The sequence below is a fragment of the Ursus maritimus genome, unplaced genomic scaffold (genome assembly GCF_017311325.1).
Source record: "Ursus maritimus isolate PB19 unplaced genomic scaffold, ASM1731132v1 scaffold_15, whole genome shotgun sequence".
In the NCBI taxonomy this organism is placed as follows: domain Eukaryota; kingdom Metazoa; phylum Chordata; class Mammalia; order Carnivora; family Ursidae; genus Ursus; species Ursus maritimus.
In genome coordinates, this window is record NW_024423897.1 from 31,895,094 (window position 1) to 31,920,613 (window position 25,520).

At 39.5% G+C, this 25,520-nt stretch overlaps 1 protein-coding gene across 1 annotated transcript in view; it reads left to right on the forward strand.

Annotated features, from left to right (window-relative positions):
• Positions 1–2,019: 2,019 nt before the first annotated feature.
• Positions 2,020–25,520, forward strand: part of C6 (complement C6) — a 53,549-nt gene continuing 30,048 nt past the window's right edge. Inside the window, exons 1-7 of the mRNA XM_008692592.2 lie at positions 2,020–2,162; positions 3,640–3,796; positions 5,284–5,428; positions 9,760–9,907; positions 15,061–15,199; positions 20,608–20,808; positions 25,154–25,394. Of these exons, the coding sequence (XP_008690814.2) occupies positions 2,020–2,162; positions 3,640–3,796; positions 5,284–5,428; positions 9,760–9,907; positions 15,061–15,199; positions 20,608–20,808; positions 25,154–25,394 (1,174 nt within the window). The remainder of the gene's footprint in view (positions 2,163–3,639; positions 3,797–5,283; positions 5,429–9,759; positions 9,908–15,060; positions 15,200–20,607; positions 20,809–25,153; positions 25,395–25,520) is intronic.

A 25,520-nucleotide genomic window follows, 5' to 3' on the forward strand; every position in this document is an offset into this window, starting at 1 on the left:
TATTCTGGCTCTCATTCTTTTAAATGCTGAAATGAATAAAACAGACAAAAGAGATCAAGCACCACCGTGTTTACATTCTAATGAAGAAGGAAAGAGGAAAGAGGAGATATTTATTTGCACTTCAGTAACAAGTTGTATATCAAGAGGGGATATATAATGAAGAAAAATAAAGCAGTGAAGGGGATAGGAAACACTGGTGGGAAATTACAATTTCAAATAAAATGGTCAGAGATCTGATTTTATTTGTAAGATGAAAAGTAACTAAAGCCATATTTCTAAACCGTTTTGAATGTGAATAGCCTTATTTAGTATCAAAACATAACTTTGGCCTCACATGATCCTTGCTTCAACTGAGGAGTCCCTAATTTTGGAAAATGCGTGAGCAACAGCTACACTTAAATTTGTAACACTCTTAAATGTTATTACTAACTTGAAAAACCAATTTTTATTGAGTGATGATTCCATGCCAAGGATTGTTCCAAGCACTTTGCATGGACTTTCTTACTGAATCCTAACAAAAGTCTTATGAAGAAGGTAGAGTGTTGTTGCTGTTTTATAGATAATGAAACTGAGACAGATTATCAAGTGAATGGTGGGCCTTCTGGGCAGCTCAGTCAGTTAAGCGTCCAACTCTTGGTTTCAGCTCAGGTCATGATCTCGGGGTCGTGAGATCGAGCCCTGTGTCTGCTTGTCCCTCTCCCTCAGCTCCTCCCTGCCACTCTAAAATAAATAAATAAATCTTTAAAAAAAAAAAAAGAAGATATTAAGTGAATGTCTTTAAATGAAAGTTACTCTATTAATTACAGCAGCATTTTCTCCGTGTATTTAATCATGTCGCACATTTTGTTAAGCTATAAAGACCAAAATAGCAACACTGGGGGCAGAGGTGGTCTTGCAAATTCCTTTCAGTAGCTCACAGATCCTCAAGCTCCAAGGCGCACAGAGGGGAACCGCTGGGCAGAGTTTTCTCTGGCAGTCAGCTACGTCTGGAAAAACCCTCCTGGGGCCTGCGTGGTGGAGGTCAAGGCATCTAGATGCTCCAGTGACACAATCATTAGTGTGATCAGAAATGCAGTGAAGGGTCACACCTCATCCAAGAATGACGACGCCTGGGCGCCTAGTTGTCATGCAGTCTCAACGTTATTGCCTCTCCTTAAGGCCCGGTTTCATCATCCATAAAATGAGGGGCTTTAACCTGGAGATTTCAAAGGTTCATTTCAGCTCTAACTTCTGTGACTCCATAAGCAGAGATAGCTGGGCACTGAACTTTCTCTTTAGCAGTTTCTAAGATACCAGGAAACTGAATACAGCTTCCAGAAAAATGCTCCAAACTCCTTCTCCAGCCCCAATCCCTGAAAAGTATGAAAAACTGCAATGTAATTGAAGTTATTGCCCACACAAAACGAGCAGTTGTTTTGAAAAGTGGAAGATTAGAGCGTCTGGGTGGCTCAGTCGGTTGAGCATCTAACTCTTGATTTTGGCTCAGGTCATGATCTTAGGTCATGAGATCCAGCCCCACATGGAGCCTCACGTGGATTCTGGTGATGGGCTCCATGCTCGCTGTGGAGTCTGCTTGTCCCTCTCCCTCCCTCTGTGCTCCTCCCCCCTGACTTGCAAGCTCGCTGGCTCTCTCAAATAAGAGAGCTTTTTTTTTTTTTTTAGAAAAAAAAGAAAAGTATAAGATTATATAAGAATTTCCATTTTGGAATGAAATGTGCTACGAATGTACACTACGGTACTTTGTCTTATAGCCTATCACCAATGGTCCAGAGAAACTTACTAGAACTGGGAGCTGTAACTCTGGGAATATCCACTCTAAAAAATTTAAAAGTAGGATTTGTAGTCATGAGTATGTGAATTTATAGATATTAACTAGCCTTAAGGAAGTCAGGGAGATGCAAATGTTCCCTAACGTCGTATCTGATTTTGTAACTGAGAATGACTTGTAAAGTTTTACTCCCAACAAGGGTTTGATATGTATTATATCATTCCTCTTCAGGGCTTAGAGGCTTTCAAGGCATGGCCAGACACTCCATCTTGTATTTTATCCTGCTGAGTGCTCTGATTGACAAGTGCCAACCCTGTTTCTGTGATCATTACCCGTGGGGTCAGTGGTCCAGCTGCTCAAAGAGTTGCAATTCTGGAACCCAGAGCAGACAGAGGTGGGTATGAGCTATGGAGATTGTCTTTGTGCCATGGGAAACCTCACCGACTGACTTAGCAGTATCAAAAATGCCACACTAAGCAGTGGGGCGGGGCGGGGGGGCAGGGGAGAAAGTGTGTGTGTGTGTGTGTGTGTGTGTGTGTGTGTCTCAAAGTAAGAAAAAGTCATAGAATTTGATTTGGATGGAATTTGAGGTCTTTTCCACGTAAGGTTGAAACGCAGTCTACATTTGTTCTCTCCATAAAATCAAGGAGCTTCAAAGAAATTTAATTAAGAATATGTGCAATATTTTCTGTTGACTATTCAACTTACTAAGAATCACTACTCAAGTCTTTTTTCAATCAGTGTATAACTCTGCTTGCCTACAGTTAGTGAGTTAATTATAGAGAATTTTCTACTCATTAAACTGAGTCTAACAGGACCTCAGTTGAGCAGCACTATTAGCTATTAGCTTGATTGTTGGCAAGTATGAGAAGGCAAAAAAACTGTTTACTTGATAACATTCAATAATTCAGTCTTCTCACCGATTCAGATTATTTATCCCCCCCAGTTTCTTTAAATCTGCTGGATGTTTCTGTTCCATGGAGATGCTCACATAACTTGGGAAGAAAGTCATATATTTAATGTGTTTTAATTATTATAGCTTTTTAGAGACCTATTTTAGAAAACTATTTTTACATGCACAGTGTGAGTCTCATTCAGGTCAACAACTGACTTCCTCAATAAACCATCCACCAACTATGTCAAGACTTTTAAGACTCCTTCACTCAAAAATCCCTCTGTAGCTCTCCACTGCCTACCAAATAAAGCACAGCAATCTATCTGGCTCGTCTCAGCCAGGCCTGCCCAGGCCCATCCCACAAGCTCCACCAGGGACATGTCCTGCTCCTCCGCGTCTGATCTTGACAAATGCCTTTCCTTCCACATGCCCTTCCTTTTGATGCCTGAGGGAGTTACATGAATTTTTCAAGATGTATCTCTTCTATTATTTTCCCTTTGACTCTTTGGCCCCACAGCACTCCGCTCTGTCTCGTTCATGATACTTATCAAACTGTGTTGTCATATTTTAAGGAATTTGCAGGAACTTTCTTTTTTCTTTTCTTTTCCATCCAGTCCCTTCCAGGAATTCCCTGAGGGCCGGCTTCATGGATGTGTGACCTATGCAGTCACACAGGGTCACACTGAGAAGGCTTCCATGCTTGGCTTAATGCTCTGCCATTAGTGTCTTAAAATTCTTAATAATTTTTTAACAAGAGGCCCCTCATTTTCATTTTGCCCTGGGCCCCACAAATGATGAATCCAGTCCCGAGTTCCATTAAGCAGTAAGAACTGCACAGACGCCAGCCTGCCTGATTTTCCATGAAAACCTTCTTTCCTTTTATTCGTTGTGGTTAATGTTCAATGATATTTTTCTTATGGGGCTGGAACCACAGTGAATATATTTGTTCTAAGCAGCTTTCTCCTCACTATTACAGAAAAATAGTAGTTGATCAGTACTATCTGGATAACTTTTGTGACCAGCTTTGCACCAAGCCGGAGACCAGAGAATGTAACTGGCAACATTGTCCCATCAACTGCCTCCTGGGAGATTATGGACCATGGTCAGACTGTGACCCTTGTGTTGAAAAACAGGTGGGTGACCCATAGGCATCTTCAGGAAATCTGAATCACAATGAAAGACTTGGAAAACCTAGCAGAAATGCTCAATTTCTTCAATTTCTAAAAACAATCCATCCAAGCTTCCACTGAGGGTAAATTCCATTTAGCAATCCTTTTTTTTTTTTTTTTTTTTTTTTTTTGCGGGGGCAGGGGGAAGACTCATTTACATGTTTTACTATCATATGAGCACCAAAAGGAAATTCTGCCCCAATATTGGCATTGTACTTACTGAGCTCCGAATTCCACTGCCTGTTCCCTCTGAGAGCTCAGAAAGTAAAAGCAGATGCTAGAAAATGGGGATTTCAGTCCAAGGTTTAAAATCAGAAAGGAGGGACATTAATCAAAAGACTGACTCTTGGCCCTGCCTCTATGTTCCCTCTCCCCACAGGAAAGTCCCTCGATTTGTTTATTGTTCCAAGCTGTAGTATTTACCCACCTCAGCTCATTCCTGTAAGGGCATCGGCCCACATAAACCCCAGTCACAGCAGCGCCGAGCGTTCACACATGAGGGGGAAACAGAAAGGAACTCATTATGGACTACCCCCTCTCTGAGGGAAACTGTTCTAGCCCCTTTACTTATATCATCTTATTCAAACTTCACATCAGAGTGTGTTTTCCTACCCTGTTTACAGATGAGGAAGTTATAGCTTCCTGGGGAGTAAGTAATTTTCCCAAGAATATACCTCTGATGAATAGAGGCGCTATATTTTGAACTTGGATTTTCCTGACTTCAAAGTCAGTACTTTTTGATCCTATCCTATTCCTATTCTTCCCTGACTCCCTGTTTTACTGTTCACCATTTAAAATCCTTTAAAATGTGGAGAATGTGTCAACCTTATTTTCCATGCTGACTTCCTCATGCAGAAGCACCCCCGAATCCTTTCAAATTGATCACTTCACACTACCTTTGAGATACGGAAGTGCTAGTGTGGGGTGCCTGGGTGATGCAGTCAGTTAAGTCTCTGACTCTTGGGTTCAGCTCAAGTCATGATCTCAGGGTCGTGGGTCAGGCTCTGTGCTCACAAAGTCTGCTTGAAATTCTCTCTCCCTCTCCCTCGGCTCTTTACACTTGTGCTCTCTCTTTCTCTCTCTCTCTCTCTCTCTCTAAAATAAATAAATAAATCTTACAAGTGCTATTGTTACTGCCTGGAATATTTGCTGCATGCATGATACTCAGTAAATATTTGTGCATTTGATTTATTTTCATATGGTTTCAGAGTTAGAAGTCTTAGAAATCTATTGTCCTGCCTTCTCATTTTACAGTTTGGAAAACTGAGGCCCAGAGAGGTGCTGACTTTTCTAAGGACACACAATAATGGAATTGGAAAACTCATTAGTTAATTTAGGAAACATCACTGGAGGAAGAATCACTCCGGTGATTGAAAAGCCCAGTTTTCTTAGATACATTTTGGCTTTGACCCTGCCTCCGAGTTCCTCACTTTTCTCTCCTTTCCTTTCAGTTTAAGGTTAGATCCATCTTGAGGCCCAGTCAGTTTGGAGGACAACCGTGTACTGAGCCCCTGGTGACCTTTCGACCATGCATTCCATCTAAGCTCTGCAAAATAGAAGAGGTTGACTGCAAGAATAAGTTCCGCTGTGACAGTGGTAACGTACACCAGAAGATGTTCAGTCTCCACTAAGAATGACTGGACTAAATAGAGTTATTCCAGTTGACTACCAGTAAAAGCCATGACTGAGAAGTCCCACTATATGTTAAGTATGGGGAGACAAGGGTGTTATGGTACCAACTGCCAAGCCATTCATGTATGAAATTATAGCTTTCAAGCTATAATCATCTTGCCCATGCACCTGATCCATTTGCTCTTGAAGTACAGGTGCCCAGGTCCCTACGCTGTGATAAAGAAGGATGAAGAGAAAGCAGGAGGAAAAGGAAGAGAAGGCAGATACTCGTAAACATCAGCTATTAATAAGTACAAATCCACAATCAGAACCAGCAGCTGAAAATGAATGACAGATTTAGAAGATCTTCAGTACAGTTTATTAAGATAAGAATATTAATATTAAGGTATTATGTCAGGGGGATACTAGGATAATGTGACGGAGTTTCTTGGGTGGTCCGTTGAATGGTTCCAAAGGTAATTCCAAAGGAAAGATTGAAAATGCTTTAAACAGTGGCGACGCTCCCTTCAAGTCCATTACTCATTCAGTTATTTAAGTTTCATTAGATTATGAATGAATATACTTGAATATACTACTTAATCATATGTAGTCTCTTGCTAATTAATAGCTCTTCAACACCATCCTTTTGAACTCTCTATATCTGACGTCTGCAAACTTTTTCAGTGAAGATCCAGACAGTAAATATTTTAGGCTTTTTGGCCATACGTTCTTTGTCGCAGCTGCTCAGCCCCGGCACTGTAGCCTCAAAGCTGCCATAGACAGTATGTAAACACGCGGGCGAGGCTGTGTTCCAACCAAATTCTACTTACAAAGACAGGCAGCAGGTGAGTTTGGGCCCTGCTTCCTGCCTTCAGCCATAGTTCACTGACCTCTTCTCTAAATAGTCAATTTGATGTTAAAATTGGAATTCAGATTAATAAAATCCATATCATTTTTCGTACTCTGGAATACAATGAAAAGTAAAGTATTTATAGCTAAATAGCAGATTTCAAATTCCATATAAAATTGACCCCAGACTTTAGGTCTAATGCTTCTCTCCTCTTGCTCCTTGTTTCCTGCCTTCAGCTTTGCCGACCTTTTCTGAAAGTGGGACAAGAATGCTGGCATCAGGATTTTCTCTCTGTGGCCCCCACACCTGGGATATGAAGGTGGCACATGGATAGGGAGATGCACTTCATGGCTACGTGCATAAGGTCATGTCACAAGTTGACAGAAGAGGGAATACGAAAACAATCTTGCTGGCAATGCCTGAGTAGAATACAGATGCAGGCGTTAAATCCAGAATATTAAAATAGAGGTTTAGAATTGAGGGGCAACTATTTGAAGCTCGAAGAATAGTTTTGGAACCAATTATGAGAAAAAAACCCTTTATACAATGGATGTTAAATCTATGAAATTTACTACAGAAGGGTTTTGTTTGGCCAAAAATATTCACAAGTTTGAGAAGGCTTCAGATACATCCATGGCCCACCCATTCATAATGAGCGATTTCAGGAAAGCTAGTGGCGTAAGGACAGGTGATCTCTAGTTCATCAGAAAGTGATAAAATATATCTGCTGCATGGGGCACCTGGGTGGCACAGCGGTTAAGCGTCTGCCTTTGGCTCAGGGCGTGATCCCGGCGTCGTGGGATCGAGCCCCACATCAGGCTCTTCCGCTATGAGCCTGATTCTTCCTCTCCCACTCCCCCTGCTTGTGTTCCCTCTCTCGCTGGCTGTCTCTATCTCTGTCAAATAAATAAATAAATAAAATCTTAAAAAAATATATATGTATATATATATATATATATGCTGCAAGTGATGGGAAAAAAACAAGCCATCTGACTATTGATATGTATATGCAATGTTTGGTAAGCACCTGCTACCCTGAGCTCTCTTAGTGACCCTTGCTCTGCTGTCCAGTTCCCTTCACCAGGAATCCCTAGATCTTCCCATGATCCAGCCTCTAAGTGGCTGATCCCTGGCAAAGATGTGGTTGGCATCCATTTTGATCGGATGGTGACATGACCTATTGATTGTTAAATATGCCACTGAAGATTGTATACTACTTTGTTCTTCTAAAATCACCCATTAATGCCACTCTCAAAAGGAATTAAAGGTTGGATAGACCATTATTTGATTCCATAAGGATGTTTGGCCTTCAATTAGCAAAGAACCATTTATCCTAAAGAGAGTTTCTCTTTTCCCTTTCCTCCCTCATGATTGCTGTTCTAGTCCCCCAAGACTAAATATATGATTTTAATGCATACATGAATCTTTGAGAATTACCCATGAGGCTAATAATCCCCACATGCACTATGCCAACTCCTTTCTCAAAGTCCTAATTTTAAGCATAAAGAGTAGAGAATTTGTAGCTCGTTATAAAGATACCATACCATTGCAGTAACACAAATTAGTTCAAGTAAATGGGAAAAACAGGTACAATTTCTTAATGATACATAGCTCCAGATATAAAAATCTAGATTCATGCATTGGCTAAAACACGGTGACTTCTGTAAATCCTGCACTATCCAAACTGCCCTTACCCTTCTGGTTCCTTCTTTGGTATGGAATATATTTACAGCTTACAATATCTCTCCCCTTGTGATTCCTATTCCATTGAGTTTCTGTGGCCTGGAACCATTCTCAGCTGTGTCCTCTCAGACCTATATCACTCCTGCCACCCATTTCTAAACATCACTCAAAAGACGTCCTTGCTTTCTTCCCTACCCTTGCTAATAGGTCCTCTTCAATATCCCCAGAAGTACCAAATGCATAGAATTTCTTATATCCAAACATATCTGGTACCTTGCTCACAAAGCCAGGCTAATGAGAACTATACCTGGCACGTACATCCCTACCTCTGCCTGATAAAATGGGATTTCCTTTTTTTTTTTTTTAGTGTAACCATATCAAAACTTAGATTTGCTGAAATTTATAAGTGTGAGTTTCAAAACTTTTTTAAAATGTAATATTTGTTCTTTTTTTTTCCTTTGGAAAAAGCATCTGTATTTCAAACTAAATTACACATTCTTTTCTGCCCTGAAAAAAGCAAACAAATGAAACACTAGAGATGTGCTATTTTAAAAACAGAGCATCTTTCAGGTTATATCTTTGGACTCACAGACATCCAATTTCCTCAATATATTCAGTCTTGTTTGATTATGGTGCTCATAACTATAACACTTTATAATCATGGTCCAGATACAATACAAAATTTTGAATAATCAAAGAAGGAGCCTCAATTACTTTCATTTTTCTCTACTTTCTTATTGAAGATTATTTACCCAAAGAGTTGAAACTAACTGCTTTCTAGGAAACTTTCTATTAATAAAAAAAAAACTTAATTCAGCAGAATACCTAATTTTCCCAAGCATTTTGGTTAGTCAAAATAGTTATGCACAGCTGCAGTGAGATGCTGATCACAAGTTAAAGTACTGAACCAGATAATCTTGAGTAACACATTTAATTCAATCTCCTTGTCAGCGAGACCTGTACGTAATTGTACAATGCCAGCATCTCTGATTATAGACGGGAGGCCGAGGGACAGGAGAGGAGCTGTCATTGTCCATAAGCCATTTCAATTTCTGTAATATATCGATATCCATTGATTCTAAGGATCCTTATGAAATTCAGCAAATTTACAAATAGGAACTATCTAAGTAAATGGGGTTGGTGCTATTTTGCAAATTCACTCACTTAACCTGCTACCTAACACTATAGTGCCTAGTAGTTAAAAAAAAATTGTCTTTTTAACTTGTTCAAAAAACAATTAGATATAATAAATTTATGTTCTTGAACATAAGATTTAAAAAATCGCATAGCATGACTCCTAGGTGTCTGGCTTCTTAATAGAAAATTTTAGAGATGCAATAGATAGTATCATGTGTATCTGTGTGAGTGTATGTATGTGTATATTAAATTATAGTTCTTCTTTTTAAAATTAAAACAATGATCTTGAGTTTGTTGTTCTGAATCAAAACAAAAGTCTGAACCTACTGTTGATTTTTTCCTACAGAACATGATTTCTGCAGCAAGCTCACTGTAATGGGAAGGGATTCTAGAATTACCTCTCCTATTTAAGACAATTGGCCCAATGGTGACTAAATAATTCTACAGTGACTCTTGTAATCCTACAAAAATAGGGGAAAATATTGGTTTGGCATCCATTTCCCTGTTTCCTAAATCTGTATCAAAAATAATGAAAACTTTCCCTCACCCCTCTCCCTTGAAATTTAAAGCACTCGCTCGTTTCAAATCAATAACTATCTTCTCAAATAATCATGTGTCGTTAATGTCCGTTGCTTTTCTTGACCAGGCCGCTGCATTGCCAGCAAGTTAGAATGCAATGGAGAAAACGACTGTGGGGACAATTCGGATGAAAGGAACTGCGGAAGAACGAAAGCCGTGTGCCCAGGAAAGAAGCAGCACCTTCCCATCCCCAGCGTACAGCTGATGGGCGCTGGGTAAGTAATGTCTTTTCATCGTTTGTGGGAGTAAAGTCATCTCAGGAGGAATGAGGGGAAGCAGCTGTGAAGCCACGAGACACATGATTGTCCACCTTCCTCATTAACCTCTTGTGACTCCCGCAGCCCAGTCCCCCGCACGTGGCTGCCCGGCTCACGCAGTGTGTAGCCATGAGCCTCACTCCCGGGGAGTAAAAGAACTTGGCCTTTTCACCCTTAGTCTGTACCAGGCAGTGCTAGGGGCGGTTCATAAACGTGGTTTGTTTCCATTCTCATCTGTCCTTCTGACAGCTCGGGAGTGAATCAGGCAAACCAGTGCAAGGGTGGGTTCCTGGGGCTGGGTCTTGAATGGGTGAGTAACCAATCAGAAATGCACAGTTTCTTCATCTGTATGTTGGATGACTGCAAACCGATTTGAAGTTCTGTCCTAAGAATTCCTAATTAGAGTTGATTTCTGTGAAAGTGCTTCAATATCATCTTATCGATGTATAGAAATGGTTTCCTTCTTTTCCTTTCCCTGGAAGAAAACTTCAGCCCCGAACTCCCACTGATAGTGGAGAAACAGGGTATCAGAAAAGTAGGCTTGTGACTATAGTGAAACTCAACACACTGAGGAAGGAAAACCAGTCTGCAAGCAGGAGAGGCAACCCCAGAGTCAATATGGGAGACCAAGCCAGAACAGAGGGGCGAGGCAAACATAAAAACCGAAGGTGATTCGAAAAACAATAGCAAGAAAAGTAAGAGGGTAAGAAGTGAAGCGAACCTGACAAAGGCATTCAAACCTTCTCTCTCACACGGGCCATGTGATGCATGGGTAGGTCAGGACAGTTTAAAAGCAGGAATCAAACCTGCATTACCATCTGGTCTATTTGCTCAACTTACAAACCAGGAAACTTAGACGCAGAAAGGTTAAATAACATGCCTACCAACTAGTAAATGGTAAAACCAGAATTCAAATCTAGATTTCAAAACGCAGGTCATTTCTACCATTACATTCTGGTTTAGGACAATATCCACCGTAGAAATGAGAATATACTGGAAGGAACATCAGCAGACCATGCAAACCTCCTTCCAGGCTTTAAATAGTGCTCAGAAATTCTGACATTCCTGTTTTGGGTCATGAGGACATTGGAGGTTTGGCAAGGGATTCTAAATTCATTGGACTGAGCCAAAGTCTTTGAAAACTTTTGGAAATAAAAAGAGAAGTCAATGAAAACAGAACTAAGCTTTAGTTGGAAGCATGAGAAAAATCAGTAAAGGTAATCTCCTGTACTCTCTTGTTCCCATGATCAAGAATTCTCCCATCAATTTTTGGCCAGAAAGCAAATAGTTTTGCTATAGGCTTTTATTGCTTTGTATCGGACTCTCTTTCTAAGTCTTCACTTATGCTGCCAGACTTGCATAATATGAAACCTTGAGGCACCAAAGATGAACAGCAGCATTGCAAATACAACCTCATTTGAGATTAGAATGAAAACCAGAAGCTATTGAACTAAACTCAAGGACAGCAGTAAAATAGAGCAGCTACTAGTCTGGAAGTAGGGGAGCCAGGTTCTAGAACTAGTTCTGATAAACTCACTACATCATAACTAAGTTATCGAATATTTCTGGGCTACAATTTCCTCATCTGTGCATTGGATGACTACACACTGTTTGAAGTTCTGTCCTAAAAATTCCTAGTTAGAGTTGATTTCAATGAGAGTGTTTCAACAACATCTTCTTATCAGTGTACGGAAATGGTTTCCCTGGAAGAAAAACTCACCCCAGAATTCCCACTGATAATCACACGTCCTAACGTTCTGATTGGTGAAGGGTGACATTACAAACTCACCTCTTGCTCGGTTGGTCTAGACTCTAGAGTTGCAGAGGGGGAGGACCACATGCTATGTGTACTTTGGCAGAAAGACCATGTGGCCTTCTGCCAACCAGAGCTGTTATCCCAAGGTTTCTCGGAAATGAGCAAAACCTGCTGGCTCAGGGACACCCAGTCCTCTCCTCGCCTCTCCAGGGACCGAGAATTTTAAGAGCTGCTTACTGGAATCTCTTTCTAATCTGCTGGCCTTAGAATCTCTGCCCCCTCTCTAGTACATTTCTACCCAAAAAAGGTAGCCTCCTGGGTAGCTGTCCCTCTTTTTCATCAGCATCTCTCCAAGAAAGAATTTAACAAGACATACCAGCATCCCTACATGGCCAGCATCAGTCACCAGGTCTTAAACCTAAAGCAAGGATCAGGCAGTAATAGCATGCCTTTTGTTTTTCTCAGGCTCAACCAAGCTACAAATTTATACACACACGTATACATACAGGCACACACATGCAGATTTGTGTATGTGCGTGTGATTTTTAACGAAATTTTATAAGTCATAAAATATGATACATTAAGCCAAATTACATTTAAAAACACTTTAAACACTTAAAATATGAAAGACCATGATGTATTTGAAAGACCAAAATGTTTAAAATCAACTTAAACACCACAGAGGGGAGGAAAAAGAATAAAGCTGAAAACTGCAACATAGTCGACCTAACTCTTGAAAGACTCCGCAGCCATGCCCTGGTAGAGCTGCTTCCCAAAAACTATCTGCGGGCTCTCTGCTGCCTTCACCCATTCCTCGTGACCTGGGAGCCATTTTTCTCAAGCGCTTTCTTGTTTGTGACAAACTCGTAAGTACATTGTATTAAACAGTGTGAGGTCAACAGTTCTTTTACCTCATAGATCCCTCTCCACTTGGAAAACAAAAATGAATGAGTCTTAAAACACCGGTGTTTGTCATGTTCCCATAAGTAGTTGGGAACACTTTTTCCAGACCAACTCCTCATACTTTCTCCCTCAAATATCCCTTGATACAAATTCAAGAATGGATGAGAAGAAACCTCAAATTGTACTTGCGGCTATTTGAGTATGAGATGTACCTTACAAAACCCACAAGAATTGGGCCTTTTTTTTAAACAGCTTTATTGAGGTAAGTTCCCATACCAGTTCCCCTGTGTACCTCTTTTCCTCACGCACAAGCACCCTTCTCACAATACTCTGACACCAGAAGTCTGGGCCTTTCCCCAAGTCAATCTCTGTGACACCAACTGGGTGTCCTACAGTTTAACTCAATTCTGACACTATCCACCTAAAGGTAGTGTCAGATGCCACAGGTTAAGGGCTCAGTTCTACAAGACCAGCCCCCCTCCAATGCTAATCACAAGTCCACCAAGGAGGTTTTCAGGACCCCCTCCTTTTTGCTTTATTTGCTAGAATGGCTCACAGAACTCAGTAAAACAATTTACTTACTGTTGTTAAAAAACAAAATTCAACTGAGTAAGTGAAGATCTAATTGGCTTTATTCAATGATTCGTGAATCAGGCAGCATCCCATCTAGCAGATAGAAAAGAGCTCCGAGGAGCTATACAAAACTGAAGACTTTTATGGGCAGAAGGAAGCAGAGCAAGGAATTTTCTACAAAGAGTGGATTATTTCAGGCAAGGTCACATTCCTTTGAGGAAAGGCAGGGGTTGATCGGGCAGATTACCTCACTAGTGCTGACCGGGTAATTCCACATTGCTGGTTAAAGGTCACATTCTTGGGAGAGAAAGTTAAGAACTGCAATTAGGTGAAGCATTAAGGCTTGGTTTGCTGACATGAAGCTTAGCCCAAGTGACTCCATTTTGTTCTTTCTTTCTTTTTTTAAACAATGTTTACCAGTTTCTTATAAAACGATATAAAAAAGAATACAGATGAACCTCCATTTGGGACAGATAAGTAAAGCAAGGTGTGTGGGAAGGGGCATGGTGCTTCCACACCCACCCCCAGGCACACCATTTTCCCAGCACTTCTGTGTGTTTACCAACTCAGAAGCAATCTGAACCCCATAGTTGTGGGATTTTTATGGAGGCTCCATCATGTAGGCATGATTGATCATTGACTCCATTCCCAGCCCCTTTCCCCTCTCTGGAGATGGGAGATAAGGCTGAATATTCCAAGCTTCTAAAGATGGGTTGGTCTTTTTGGTGACCAGCCCCCCACGCAGGAGCCTACCAAGAGTCACCTCATTTGAACAAGACCCTCCTATCACCCAGGAAATTCCAAGGGATTTAGGAGCTTTGTGTCAGAAACTAGCGTCAAAGACCAAATATTAGAACAAAAAGATGTTCTTAGTGCTTATCTCTTAGGAACCTACAAGGGTTTTAGGAGCTCTGTGCCAGGAGCTGCGGAGCACAGACCATTATATATATCTTCTATTGTCTTATCATATGTAAGCCAGCATTAACAAACTTTTCACAAAACCTTTTTTCACAGAATACATATTAATATCTATAAGAATTTAGAAATCTACTGCAGCGTCTTGGAAAAGTTTTTCATCTATCACAAAACAGTTTCTTAATTTCCATAATTTCTTAAATATTTGACTTGTGCTAAGCTAATGTCCTTCAGTTTCCTCATTTGCAAAATAGGTAAAATAATTGTATCTATATCTACATCACATGGTTATCATAAATATTAAATAAATATAATAATAATTAAATATAGATCAAACAGAGTTTGATATAGGTATATGTATACATGTATATGTATATGTGTAAATATGAATGTATATTATATATATAATGTATGTAAATATACATATAGTAAATATATGTATAAAAATACACACATAGTAAGTAGTATGTAAGCATTTATTAAATAAATTTAAATATTATTACAGTTACTAATAAAAACAATAATACTACAATTTTATTAAAATACTGCTATTACTATTTAATTATTAGCTCTCTGTAAAAATTCCTTTACTGTATCACACTGAAGAAAGTGAGCCCGGAATGGCATTAATTATGTAGTAATTTATTTTATAATCTGCTTCCAAAGTTTGCACTGGTGTGGTAAGTCATGAAATAAAAATAAACCTAAAATTTATTTTATATTGAAAGCCCAGAACAATTAAGTGAGTGGAATACAGAGAATCTAACAGAGCCAGAGGGGGTGAGTTTTGGCTTCCAGCCCTTTCCGACTGCTTCACCATAAACTAGAAAAAAAATGGGCTTTTCTTCAAGTCATTTGTCATGAGTCAAAAATGTCTAAGAAAGGAATTTCTTTCATATAAGTATAGTAAATTTTAAAGATTGCTCTACATCTATTGAATTCTTGAAAATTACTTTGTTTGCAGGTATCATTTTCTAGCAGGAGAGCCCAGAGGAGAGATCCTTGATAACTCTTTCACTGGAGGCATATGTCAAACTGTCAGAAGCAGTAGAGCAAGTAATCCATACCGTGTTCCAGCCAATTTGGAAAACGTCAACTTTGAGGTATGACAGCCTGTCGTGGCGGCCCTCCAATGCTGATGGTGATTATAAGCTAAACTTCCAAAGAAAAATTATTGATGAATGAAGGGACAGAATACAAAGGTAATGAACATTTTAAATCACCTATTATGGGTTGGTGTTTAATCCTTCCACAACCCAGGGAGGTCAGTGTTATTATTAATCATCACTTTACAGACGAAAAAAACGAATGTAACCAAATTGCCCATAGTCAAACAGCTCATAAATCAGGGATTAGAAATTCAAGGTCAGGGGCGCCTGGGTGGCACAGCGGTTAAGTGTCTGCCTTCGGCTCAGGGCGTGATCCCGGCATTATGGGATCGAGCCCCGCATCAGGCTCCTCCGCTATGAGCCTGCTTCTTCCTCTCCCACTCCCCCTGCTTGTGTTCCCTCTCTAGCTGGCTGTCTCTATCTCTGTCGAATAAAAAAAAAAAAAGAAAGAAATTCAAGGTCAGGTTTCCCAAGCTTCAGAGTCCACGCTTTCTCCAATGAACATTTAGCTGTACTTTCTCCCACATAGATAAATGGTTTGCTTGATTCCAAATTTCCTCCTATGATAGCTAGCTAGTTCTCTCAGGTAACCACAACACTTAGACATAAAAGAGTGGCTGGCTTCTTAAAAAATCAAGATGGAGCTAAATGCCATAGGGGTAGTTCTTCTTACGTTTCTTCCTATTTTATTAGTTGATTTGGTTTTCTGTTTGTTTTCCTAAGTGTAACAAGCGATATACTACATACTCCCAGAATCTAGCCCAGGGCCTTACACGCGATAAGTGCTCCAAAATTGTTGAACTGAAGTAAACAATCTATTTCTTTTAATTTGTGATAAGACAAACAGGGAAGACAGGATTTTAATAGTAACATCCAGGCATACAAATTTGACATGCTAGAGAGAATTTCAGGGGGTCCAATGATTTCTGACCCTGCTTTATGGATAATATAAGTTCAGCAAAAATCATTTAATCCTTCCTTTAGAAAACCTGTTACATATATATAAATACAAGCAGTTTTCCAATTTGATCAGCTCAATTTAAAGCCATCTAATCTGTACTAATGGGCATAGAGAATGAATGCCCTTGTGGCCCAAAGGCCAAATTCAAACACCTTCTGGGAGACTGACCCTGAGAAGTCCGCTCTCTGCCTGGAGATAGAAGTGACAAGGGTTAACAATTGACCTCTGCCCAAGTAAAGAAACTATCCACTATCTCCGCACGGATCCAGGTGCTAATTCCAGAGGGTCAGGCACCACCCAGGGAGGTGGAAAATGTCTCATTGGTATGCTAATTAGGAACGCAGAAGAGTCTTTGTTCCAAAGAAACAGTAATTCTGTCAATAATAGCCTTACTCTGGAGATGTACTGAATAAACTTTGCAGACAGAGCCAACACCCAAACATTTACATATAATACTGTTCTGTTGGAGGATGTCTTCTAGCGCCTAAACCACCAACCCATACGCTTATTTTTATTTATTATTTTTGTTTTGTTTTGTTTTTAATTTTTTATTATGTTAGTCACCATACAGTACATCCTTAGTTTTTGATGCAATGTTCCAGGATTCATTGTTTGCATATAACACCCAGTGCTCCATGCAATACGTGCCCTCCTTACTACCCATCACCGGCCTATCCCAGTCCCCCATCCCCCTCCCCTCTGAAGCCCTCAGTTTGTTTCCCAGAGACTATGGACTCTGGGAAACCATACGCTTACTTTTAAAATACAACAATCCTCCTCCCTCCACAAATGCTGCTTTTATTTTCAGCAAGCATCTATTTTATGCAGTTTTACAAATCACATGTTAAACTCAGCTCATGAGAAGAGGGCAAATTTGGGTAAATTTATTATCTAAACATTTTATACTTAACAGTTTTGAAAGTACTTGCCGATAGTGTTTTACTCAATTCCCATAACAACCTTCCCAGAAAAATAGAAGATTGTTTATATCTGTCGTACCAATAGAAGATCCAAGTTAGACAACTTTCTCGGAGTTACGCAACAAGTAAATGGCACATCAGAATTAGAACTCCTGGCTCCTAGTGCAGTGCTGCTTGAGCTAGATGAGACCTTGACAGCGAGAGCAAGAAAGACATTAACAAACACCCCCGTGCAATATGTGCCTTTCGTAAACTGTCATTTAAAAGGTATCACCTGTGAGGTTCACCAGTGGTGTGCTACAGCGAGCTCTTCCAGCTTACGAGAGTCAATTGTTAAATTTCTAGGAAGTTTGCAAGCCAGTTTATGAATGTAGCCATTACTAAATATGAAATATATAATCTTACAATTAAATAAAAATATTAAAAACATAGGTGATAATTATTCAAAATTTGTCAATTCTCCATTATTTTGCTACATTTTCCCATCTATGCCCTTGAGGTTACCTACATCTATTGTATCTATGTTATGAAAATGCTGTATAATAATTTGCTACCGTACATCTCTTTCCAAGTTTGAATTAAGGCACCACGCAGGTAGCTTGAATCAACTGTGGTAGGAATATTATGCCATAGCCAGGGGCAAGCGTTATAGCAAATCATAGGTTTTTCCCCTCCCCGAGAGTTGGTTTTGAAACATTTACTAGCAGACCACTGGATCTACCCACATAACTCAGTAACCCAAGTCTGGGTGGCTCGTTACATCAGGAAATACAGCCCCCAAATCCTCATTCAGAATAAAAGAGACTCTTTTCATTATCAATGTAGATCCAAAATTGTTGAGCCTTCAGAAGCTACCTGAGCTGATCTCGAACCATACGTCATTGAGTTTTAGGTAATATTCAACTGCTGAGGAGGGTCAATAACCAGATCCAAGGTCACAAGAGACTGGTTGACTTTTCACTGATCTCCGTATTTCTCTGTTCTTGCTGTTAGCAGGCAGCTGTGCAAGTCTAAGCTGTACCTCAATGAAAACAGTGGAGGAGGAGAAACTCAGCAGGCATCTGACTTCCCTTCTCCTATAGTATTGGAGATCATTAAGACAGGTGAAATAACGAGCTGACTGATACACAAAGATGAGAGGGGCTCGTGAAAGGAAGGGAAGGGAAGGCATTGGATAGGAAGTCAGATTAGAAGACCATAGGAAGAATTCTGCCCCTCGGGGATCCCCCAGCTGCTAACTGCAGAGCTCGGTCACCCTATGCTTCCTGCACCAGCCCCCAGAGTTGTACCGCTTACTCAGGAATACTCCTCTCTTTTTCTAGGTGGTGCTGCTTTGCTTCTGGCCGTATGCTAAGCATTTGCTGTGAGCAGCCAAGTGCAGAGTGTGGTTACCACTAGACTTTGATTCTTAGCAATACACTGACCTACCTAGCCATGGCCTCTTGCCGCAGCCCAAAGCCTGAAAATCTTCATAGCTCTGTAATCCCTCAAATCCTCCCCCAAATCTCTTGTGAAATTCACAACTTCAGGTCCTGTCTTTAACCCTCACAGCACAGGAAACTAGGTGCCACCAGTGTCCTCCATTCCCCCAGTCCCTCTTATCTCTCCTCTGCTCCTTTCTACAAACCTATCTTTCTTCAAACTCAAAGTAAAAGTGTCGACGCCCATCCAGTCCCAGGTCGTCAGCGCACTGGATCTACAGACAGCGTGCATGGATGGGCTCAGCATGTACGTAATGATATGTAAATGAGGAATACAGCCTTTTCCCCAGACTTTGGTTAACATCTCTTCCCAGGGAAAATCTATACTTTCAAAAGTTGCCTTTGCTTTCTATATTCTCTTTCATGGAACAGCATTCCCATCATCTCTGTCTCTCTCTCTGTCTCCCTCTCTCTCCTCCCCATATCTACTTGGTCAACAACTTCTGTGAACTTACCTCCTAAATATCTTTCAAATGCCCCCCACTTTCTCTCCACCCAACCACCACTCCCCTAGACCTGGCCATTATCCTGTCTCACATGGCTCTTTGCAACAGTTTTTACAACCACTCTCCTCGCCTCCACTTTATTAACCATAGTTAATTTGATCTTTGCAAAACACAAAAGTGATGGTAACACTCTCAATTTTTCATTCACTCGGTTAACATTTTAAAGACCCTATTACATGCAAAATCTTCCTTTAGAAGTCAATCCAAATACTTTCTCAGGGCATGCAAGGCCGCACCCCAGTTTCCCTGTTCAATCTAATTTTTCAGCCCTGCTCACCCGTAAACCTGTTCTTCCACCAAGTTAATATACATGGGCAGATTGTCTCTGAGCTTCTGCCCAGGATACCTGAGCCCTCTTCCTTCCATTCTAATATTTTTTCCTTTAAGCTGACACATCTTTTCTTGTGTAAGAGCTAATTCATAAACAAAATATTTGTAGTCTGAGCTTTTTAGAGAAATGGTAAAGAATGTCAGCAGCTATATTTAAATATGATCGTATTGCTTCATCATTAACTGAAGAGCTTCATTTGTGGGCCCTTTAAATGCTAACTAGCATGCACCATAGTATCGGAAAGTAGCACTGAACTTTTGACTGTATCTTACTGTTGAGCAAGACTCTTTTGCAGCTGGGTTATTTTGTCTTTCCTTCACTAATTGTACAAGCTATCTGATTGTGACATGCGGTTTGCCTCACAGTGCATTTTAATACTGAATATTTTAAAACAAGAAATTTTCCCATTGCAAACCAGACAAGCACCTTTAACATGGAGTATTCTTCAATCAATTTACTTTGCAACTTCTTCTTCTTTTTTTTTTTTATATATATAATTCTTCCATTGTCTCTTTTTACCAGTATAACCATAGCAGGGTTTTAACTTGTACTTGGAAAATTTCTGCTCTACTTCTAGTTCAAGTCAAGCTCCTCTGGTTGTGTTTTTCTCCTCTTCCCAGACCCGGTTAGTGAAGGCTGGTAACCACCTGCCAGGCAGAACCAATCGATTATTTGGCCTCTGCCCACAGACATAGCCAGTAGAGTGCTGATGCCCAACATCTAGAGCAGGCTAAGTGGCGGGAATGGAACCAGAGCAGGGCAGGACAGATCTGTCCTCCCCTTTTATAGGCCTCAGTTTTCTGGAAGATACCTTCAATTAGATTGCAAAGAGCATCACATTCACAGGCAGACTAAAAATAGCCCTTGTTGCTTATTACCCTGTTCAGTTTCAGTGCAGGAGTAGTTTCCGTGTTGAAGACCTACCTGGTGTGCCCTGTCTGGGCTTTAGGGTTATTTATGCCAATCCCATTAGCAGCACAACACTTCCCATATTGAATTAAGTGCTGGTGATTGTTTTTCTCCCTAACTAAACTATTGACTTCCTGAGGACAGGGACTAATTTTTCCTTTATTTCTAGCAAAATGGGTCTTTAACAAATATTTATTGAATGCATAAAGGAATGAAGGATCATTGCATTAGATCTTCACAAGTAGCTCTAGTATTTCCTAAGTTATGTCTTATTTCATATGGATTTTTCTCCAGGTAAAAACTGAAGAAGATGATTTGGAAACAGATTTCTACAAGGACTTAATTCCTCTTACAAAGAACGAAAATCAACAAGCTTTATTTTCGAGGGAAGAGCGTGACAGTTTTCATATACCAATTTTTTATTCCTCAAAGAAAACTCAAAGCACCACCCATAACTCTGCCTTCAAACAAGCCATTGAAGCTTCCCACAGAAAGGTAATCTAGATGGTTCCCAATCTTTTTATTCTTTTTGAAAAATTAACACCAATTCCAGCAATCATGCAATGAGAAGGGGAGAGGTTTTGACATCAAATCAGTAAGATTTCTCACACAAATTTAAATAGATTTACTTTGTTACCTCCGATTTCAAAAGTTATAGAGCTAATACATACAATGATGTATATATTTGGCTGTACTTATGGTCGTGTTCTCTTTAAGTTTTCTTTGTCTTAGGGTTTTATGTGTATTGTTTATTAACTACATGTAACAGAACTTTGCTTTTTTAGCATCATCTGACAGGCCTTTGCTAGAGAAATTTTGTCTTCTTTGATTTAATATACTCACTGAAACACTTGATCATATTTCTTCCATTTTTAATTTTTCTTACTCAATTTATTTTGTTGCTGTTTCCTATGTCTTTACTTTTGCTGTCTTTGTCAGATTTCTGTTTACTGCTTTTTGTCCTTGGGGTCATTCTGGAAGTGCTACTAAACTTTTAAATTCTGCTTGTGGTTATCTTTCTGTAATTAACCAGCGTAATTAACCTATGTTTTTCTTTTACCACATGAAGTAATATAGCCCCCTAAAGATGTTTTACTTCTCTACACCCCATCCCCATTATCTCCTTGAAGACGGATCTACCTTTCTGTTCCCCCACCACTATCATTACAGGCTTCTTCCAAAACCTCAGTTTTACTGAGATAATTCAAAACCTTTGTGTTCCAAGTCCTTCCTTAGGATTGTTTTGTGTTCATTTTTATATCACATATATTAGTTTGTATTTTATTCTGACTCTTGTCTTCTCTATCTAAAGATTCCTCATGTAACACAAATTCCAAGTTCATAGTATTTTACATTTGTGTTATATTTTACATATTGTGTGTGTGTGTGTGTGTGTGTGTGTGTGTGTCTACATTTACTCCCTAAATCCTTATATATCTAAAATGCCTACATTTTCCCTGAGCAATAAAGGAATAGCTTGGCCCAATATAGGAGTATCGGGTCACGGTCTTCTTTTCTTGGTAGTTGGTAGCTGTTATTCTACTATCTTCTTTTCATTGTTGCAAAGGAAAAATCACATGCAGAGCTGATTTTCTTTCTTTTATTTTCTCTCTCTGGAAATTTATAATTTTTATTGTTGTTGTTGAGAATTTAGGTTGTATCTAAGTATTAGACTTCTTTCATTAATCTTGCCAGGAACCAATGAAACTCTTTCAATATGTAAAGAGACATCTTCACCCATTAACCTTTCTGCTTCTGTTCCTTTTTCTTTTATTATTCGTAGATGAAAACTCCTGGACATGTTTTCCAATTTAGGGGATAGATTTCTTTCTTTTTTTTTTTTTTAAGATTTTATTTATTTATTTGACAGAGAGAGAGGCAGCGAGAGAGGGACCACAAGCAGGGGGAGTGGGAGAGAGAGAAGCAGGCTCCCAGCTGAGCAGGGAACCCCGTGCGGGGCTCTATCCTAGAATCCTGGGATCACGACCTGAGCGGAAGGCAGACGCTTAAAGACTGAACCACCCAGGCGCCCCTAGGGGATAGATTTCTATTGGACATTTTTAGGCATTTACAAATGTCTTTTAAAATTGTATCTGTTCCTCACTACAACCACTACTGTGTACTATTTGTTTTTTCCAAAGAGATGAATGGGAAAACTGAGCCCTAAATCATAGAACCTGAGGGAGGAGGTATAAAGAGTTACCCACACTGGAACAAATGGGACCCGCAGCTGGAGGGTGCCATTTTATGGTTCCTCCTGCCTTTACAACATAGTGCCTCTCATATTTTTATTTATTCATCCATTCATACACTTTCATAAATAAGAGATTTTAAGCACTTTATAGATAATTTTCCTAGGCATTTCATTTATCTCAAAAGAACACTAATAGGGAATCAGAATAGATATTTTTAATAACATTTTACAGATGAGTAAGTTAAAGTCCATACATTTATTTTTAATGCAATAAATATTTATCAGATATCTTCCATCTGTCAAGTACTACACTGAAGTCCAAGAAGCTAAGTGGTTCCTGTGATCTTACAGTGAGTTAATGCCAGAGCTGGGCATTGAAATCAGTTTGTCTGAGTTTGCCCACTCTTCATATCTACTACATTACACTTCAGGCTATCTGCTTATTCACTCATTCATTTATTCATAATTTCAATGAACTGTGAGAAGAGTAGAGCTCTGGTGACATGAACACATAAAAGAAAAAAGGAGAATAAAATAGATTCCTTTTATAACATAAATTGTTAGTGCACTTTAGAATGGGCTATAGGTAGCATAGTCTCCCTCGAACTTACCAAATTATATTCTTTTATCTTTTAAGTTTTTATTTTAATTCCAGTTAGTTAACATACAGGTTATATTCATTTCAGGTGTTCGACACTTCCATACATCACCCATACATCACCCGGTGCTCCTCACAAGTGCACTCCTTAATCCCTATCACCTATTTCACCCATCCCCCTACCCATCCATCCCATCCCACCCCCCCACCCCCCACCCTGCAACATAAACTTGTTCTCTGTAATTAAGTGTCTGGTTTTTTATTTGTCTCTCTTTTTTCCCCTTTGCTCATTTGTTTCGTTTCTTAAATTTCACATATGAGTGAAATCATTTGGTATTTGTCTTTCTTGGACTGACTTATTTCGCTTAGCATTATACTCTTCTAGCTCCTTCCATGTCATTGCAAATGGCAAGATTTCATTCCATTTTATAGTTGAGTAATGCAAATTATATTTTTTTTCCTTCCAAGATTTTATTTAAATTCAAGTTAGTTAACGTATAATATAGTATTGGTTTCGAGAGTAGAATATAGTGAGTCATCACTTACATATAACACCCAATGCTCATCACAACATATGCCCTCCTTAATGTCCATTACCCATTTAGCCTATCTCCACCTCCCCCCACTCCGCAAATTATATGCTTAAAACGAGTTAGAATCAGAATTGCTAGGGAGTAAAAATATACATCTCATGGCCCTTCTCTTAACTTACTGATTCGGAATATCTGGAGTTGGGCATGTGATTCTGGCTTTTTTTTTTTTTAAGTCCCCCAGCTTGCTCTAATATCATACCCAGGATTGGAAACAACTGCTTAAAAATATAGTCCATAATGAGCAAGGAAATGGAGATGTTGAAAGAGACATGGATATATACATGAGTCTCAACGCTAAGATTTGCTTCACAGAACTGGTTTATAAATGTTTCAGATAAATGTGTTAAAGGCAAGAAGGGGGCCAGGGTGGAAAGGAGTAGGGGAGAGAGAAAGGAAAGAGAGAGGGAAAAGTGTGAATGGTGACTCTTTTTTAATCTTTGTGATTATTTCTTTTCTTTTGTGTTAGCAGCCATTTTATGCCATAATTATAGCACACAGGAAAATAGCTATTTAATAATTTACAGCTGCGATAAAGTTCTTTTGCTAAAATACGCTCCTCTCTCTGCTATTACTCAAACACTACAATTTGCTAAAATTGAGAGGTAGGTAAAGTATGTGAAATTTTTTAAAAGAACGGTATATGTGGATATACTCATAAAACTCAGTGGATATGTGGAAGGACAATTTAATGGAATGAGACTTGGGTATAATACCAACCACCAAATCATAAATTAACCTGACATAACAAGAAACAATTAAAAAAAAAAAAAACCAAAAAACTCTCAAACAAATATTCCAGTTTATGGGTAAAGGAGAGAGAATATAAATAACGTTGATTCATTTTAACCCTAAGTAATTTTGAATCAGCATTTTAGAGTTGAAAAGGGTGTGGTGTGTCACCCACTGCAGGGCCTTCATCTGTGCCCCAGGTGACATTGCACAGACACCTCGGACCTCAGAACTACAAATGCCTTTTCTCAGTTAGGGACAAAGCTGTGACTTGAATCTCAGTTGCATAACTTCCAATGAAAAATTTATGCACTCCTTTCTCAATGTCCCGCATTAGCAAGGCTTTCTAAATAAACACTAGGGACACAACCATGACTGACAATCAAGAGTGAAAGGTTTACTTTTCCGATCACTGATCTCTTTTTGGTAGATCTTGCTACCAAACCTAAGCCTCGGTCACACAGTTCGAATTACTGAGATAGTCTTACCTGTTCAGCACTTTGACCTTCTCAGGAAAAAGTCCTGAGAAATAAAACAAAAATTCTAATTGTGTGTGTGAGTGCGCGGCACGGAGAGTGGAAGTTGCCGTGCTGTGGCTGGGATGAAGCTCGGGGTAACTAGATGACATTTAAAAGCTTAACACTTCAAACTGCCATTACCTTTAATCATCTTGGTTTTTTTCTTTTCCTTTTTTCTTGTTTTATTCTTTTCTCCTCTTCCATTTAGGATTCTAGTTTTACTAGGGTCCATAAAGTGATAAAAGTCTTAAACTTCACCATGAAAACTGAAGATCTGCAGCTTTCTGATGTCTTTTTGAAAGCACTTAACCACCTGCCTCTGGAATACAACTTTGCTTTGTATAGCCGGATATTTGATGACTTTGGGACTCACTATTTCACCTCTGGCTCCCTGGGTGGTGTGTATGACCTCCTCTACCAGTTTAGCCTGGAGGAACTCAGGAACTCAGGTAGGCTTTTTGCAGCCCTCTTTTTTTTTTTTTCAACTAGATTCTATTGCCTGCAATTCACTTTTCTGTTACTCTTTCATTTTAATTCTTCTTTATCAACTTTCAGACTCCGCTTTTTTCCAAAAT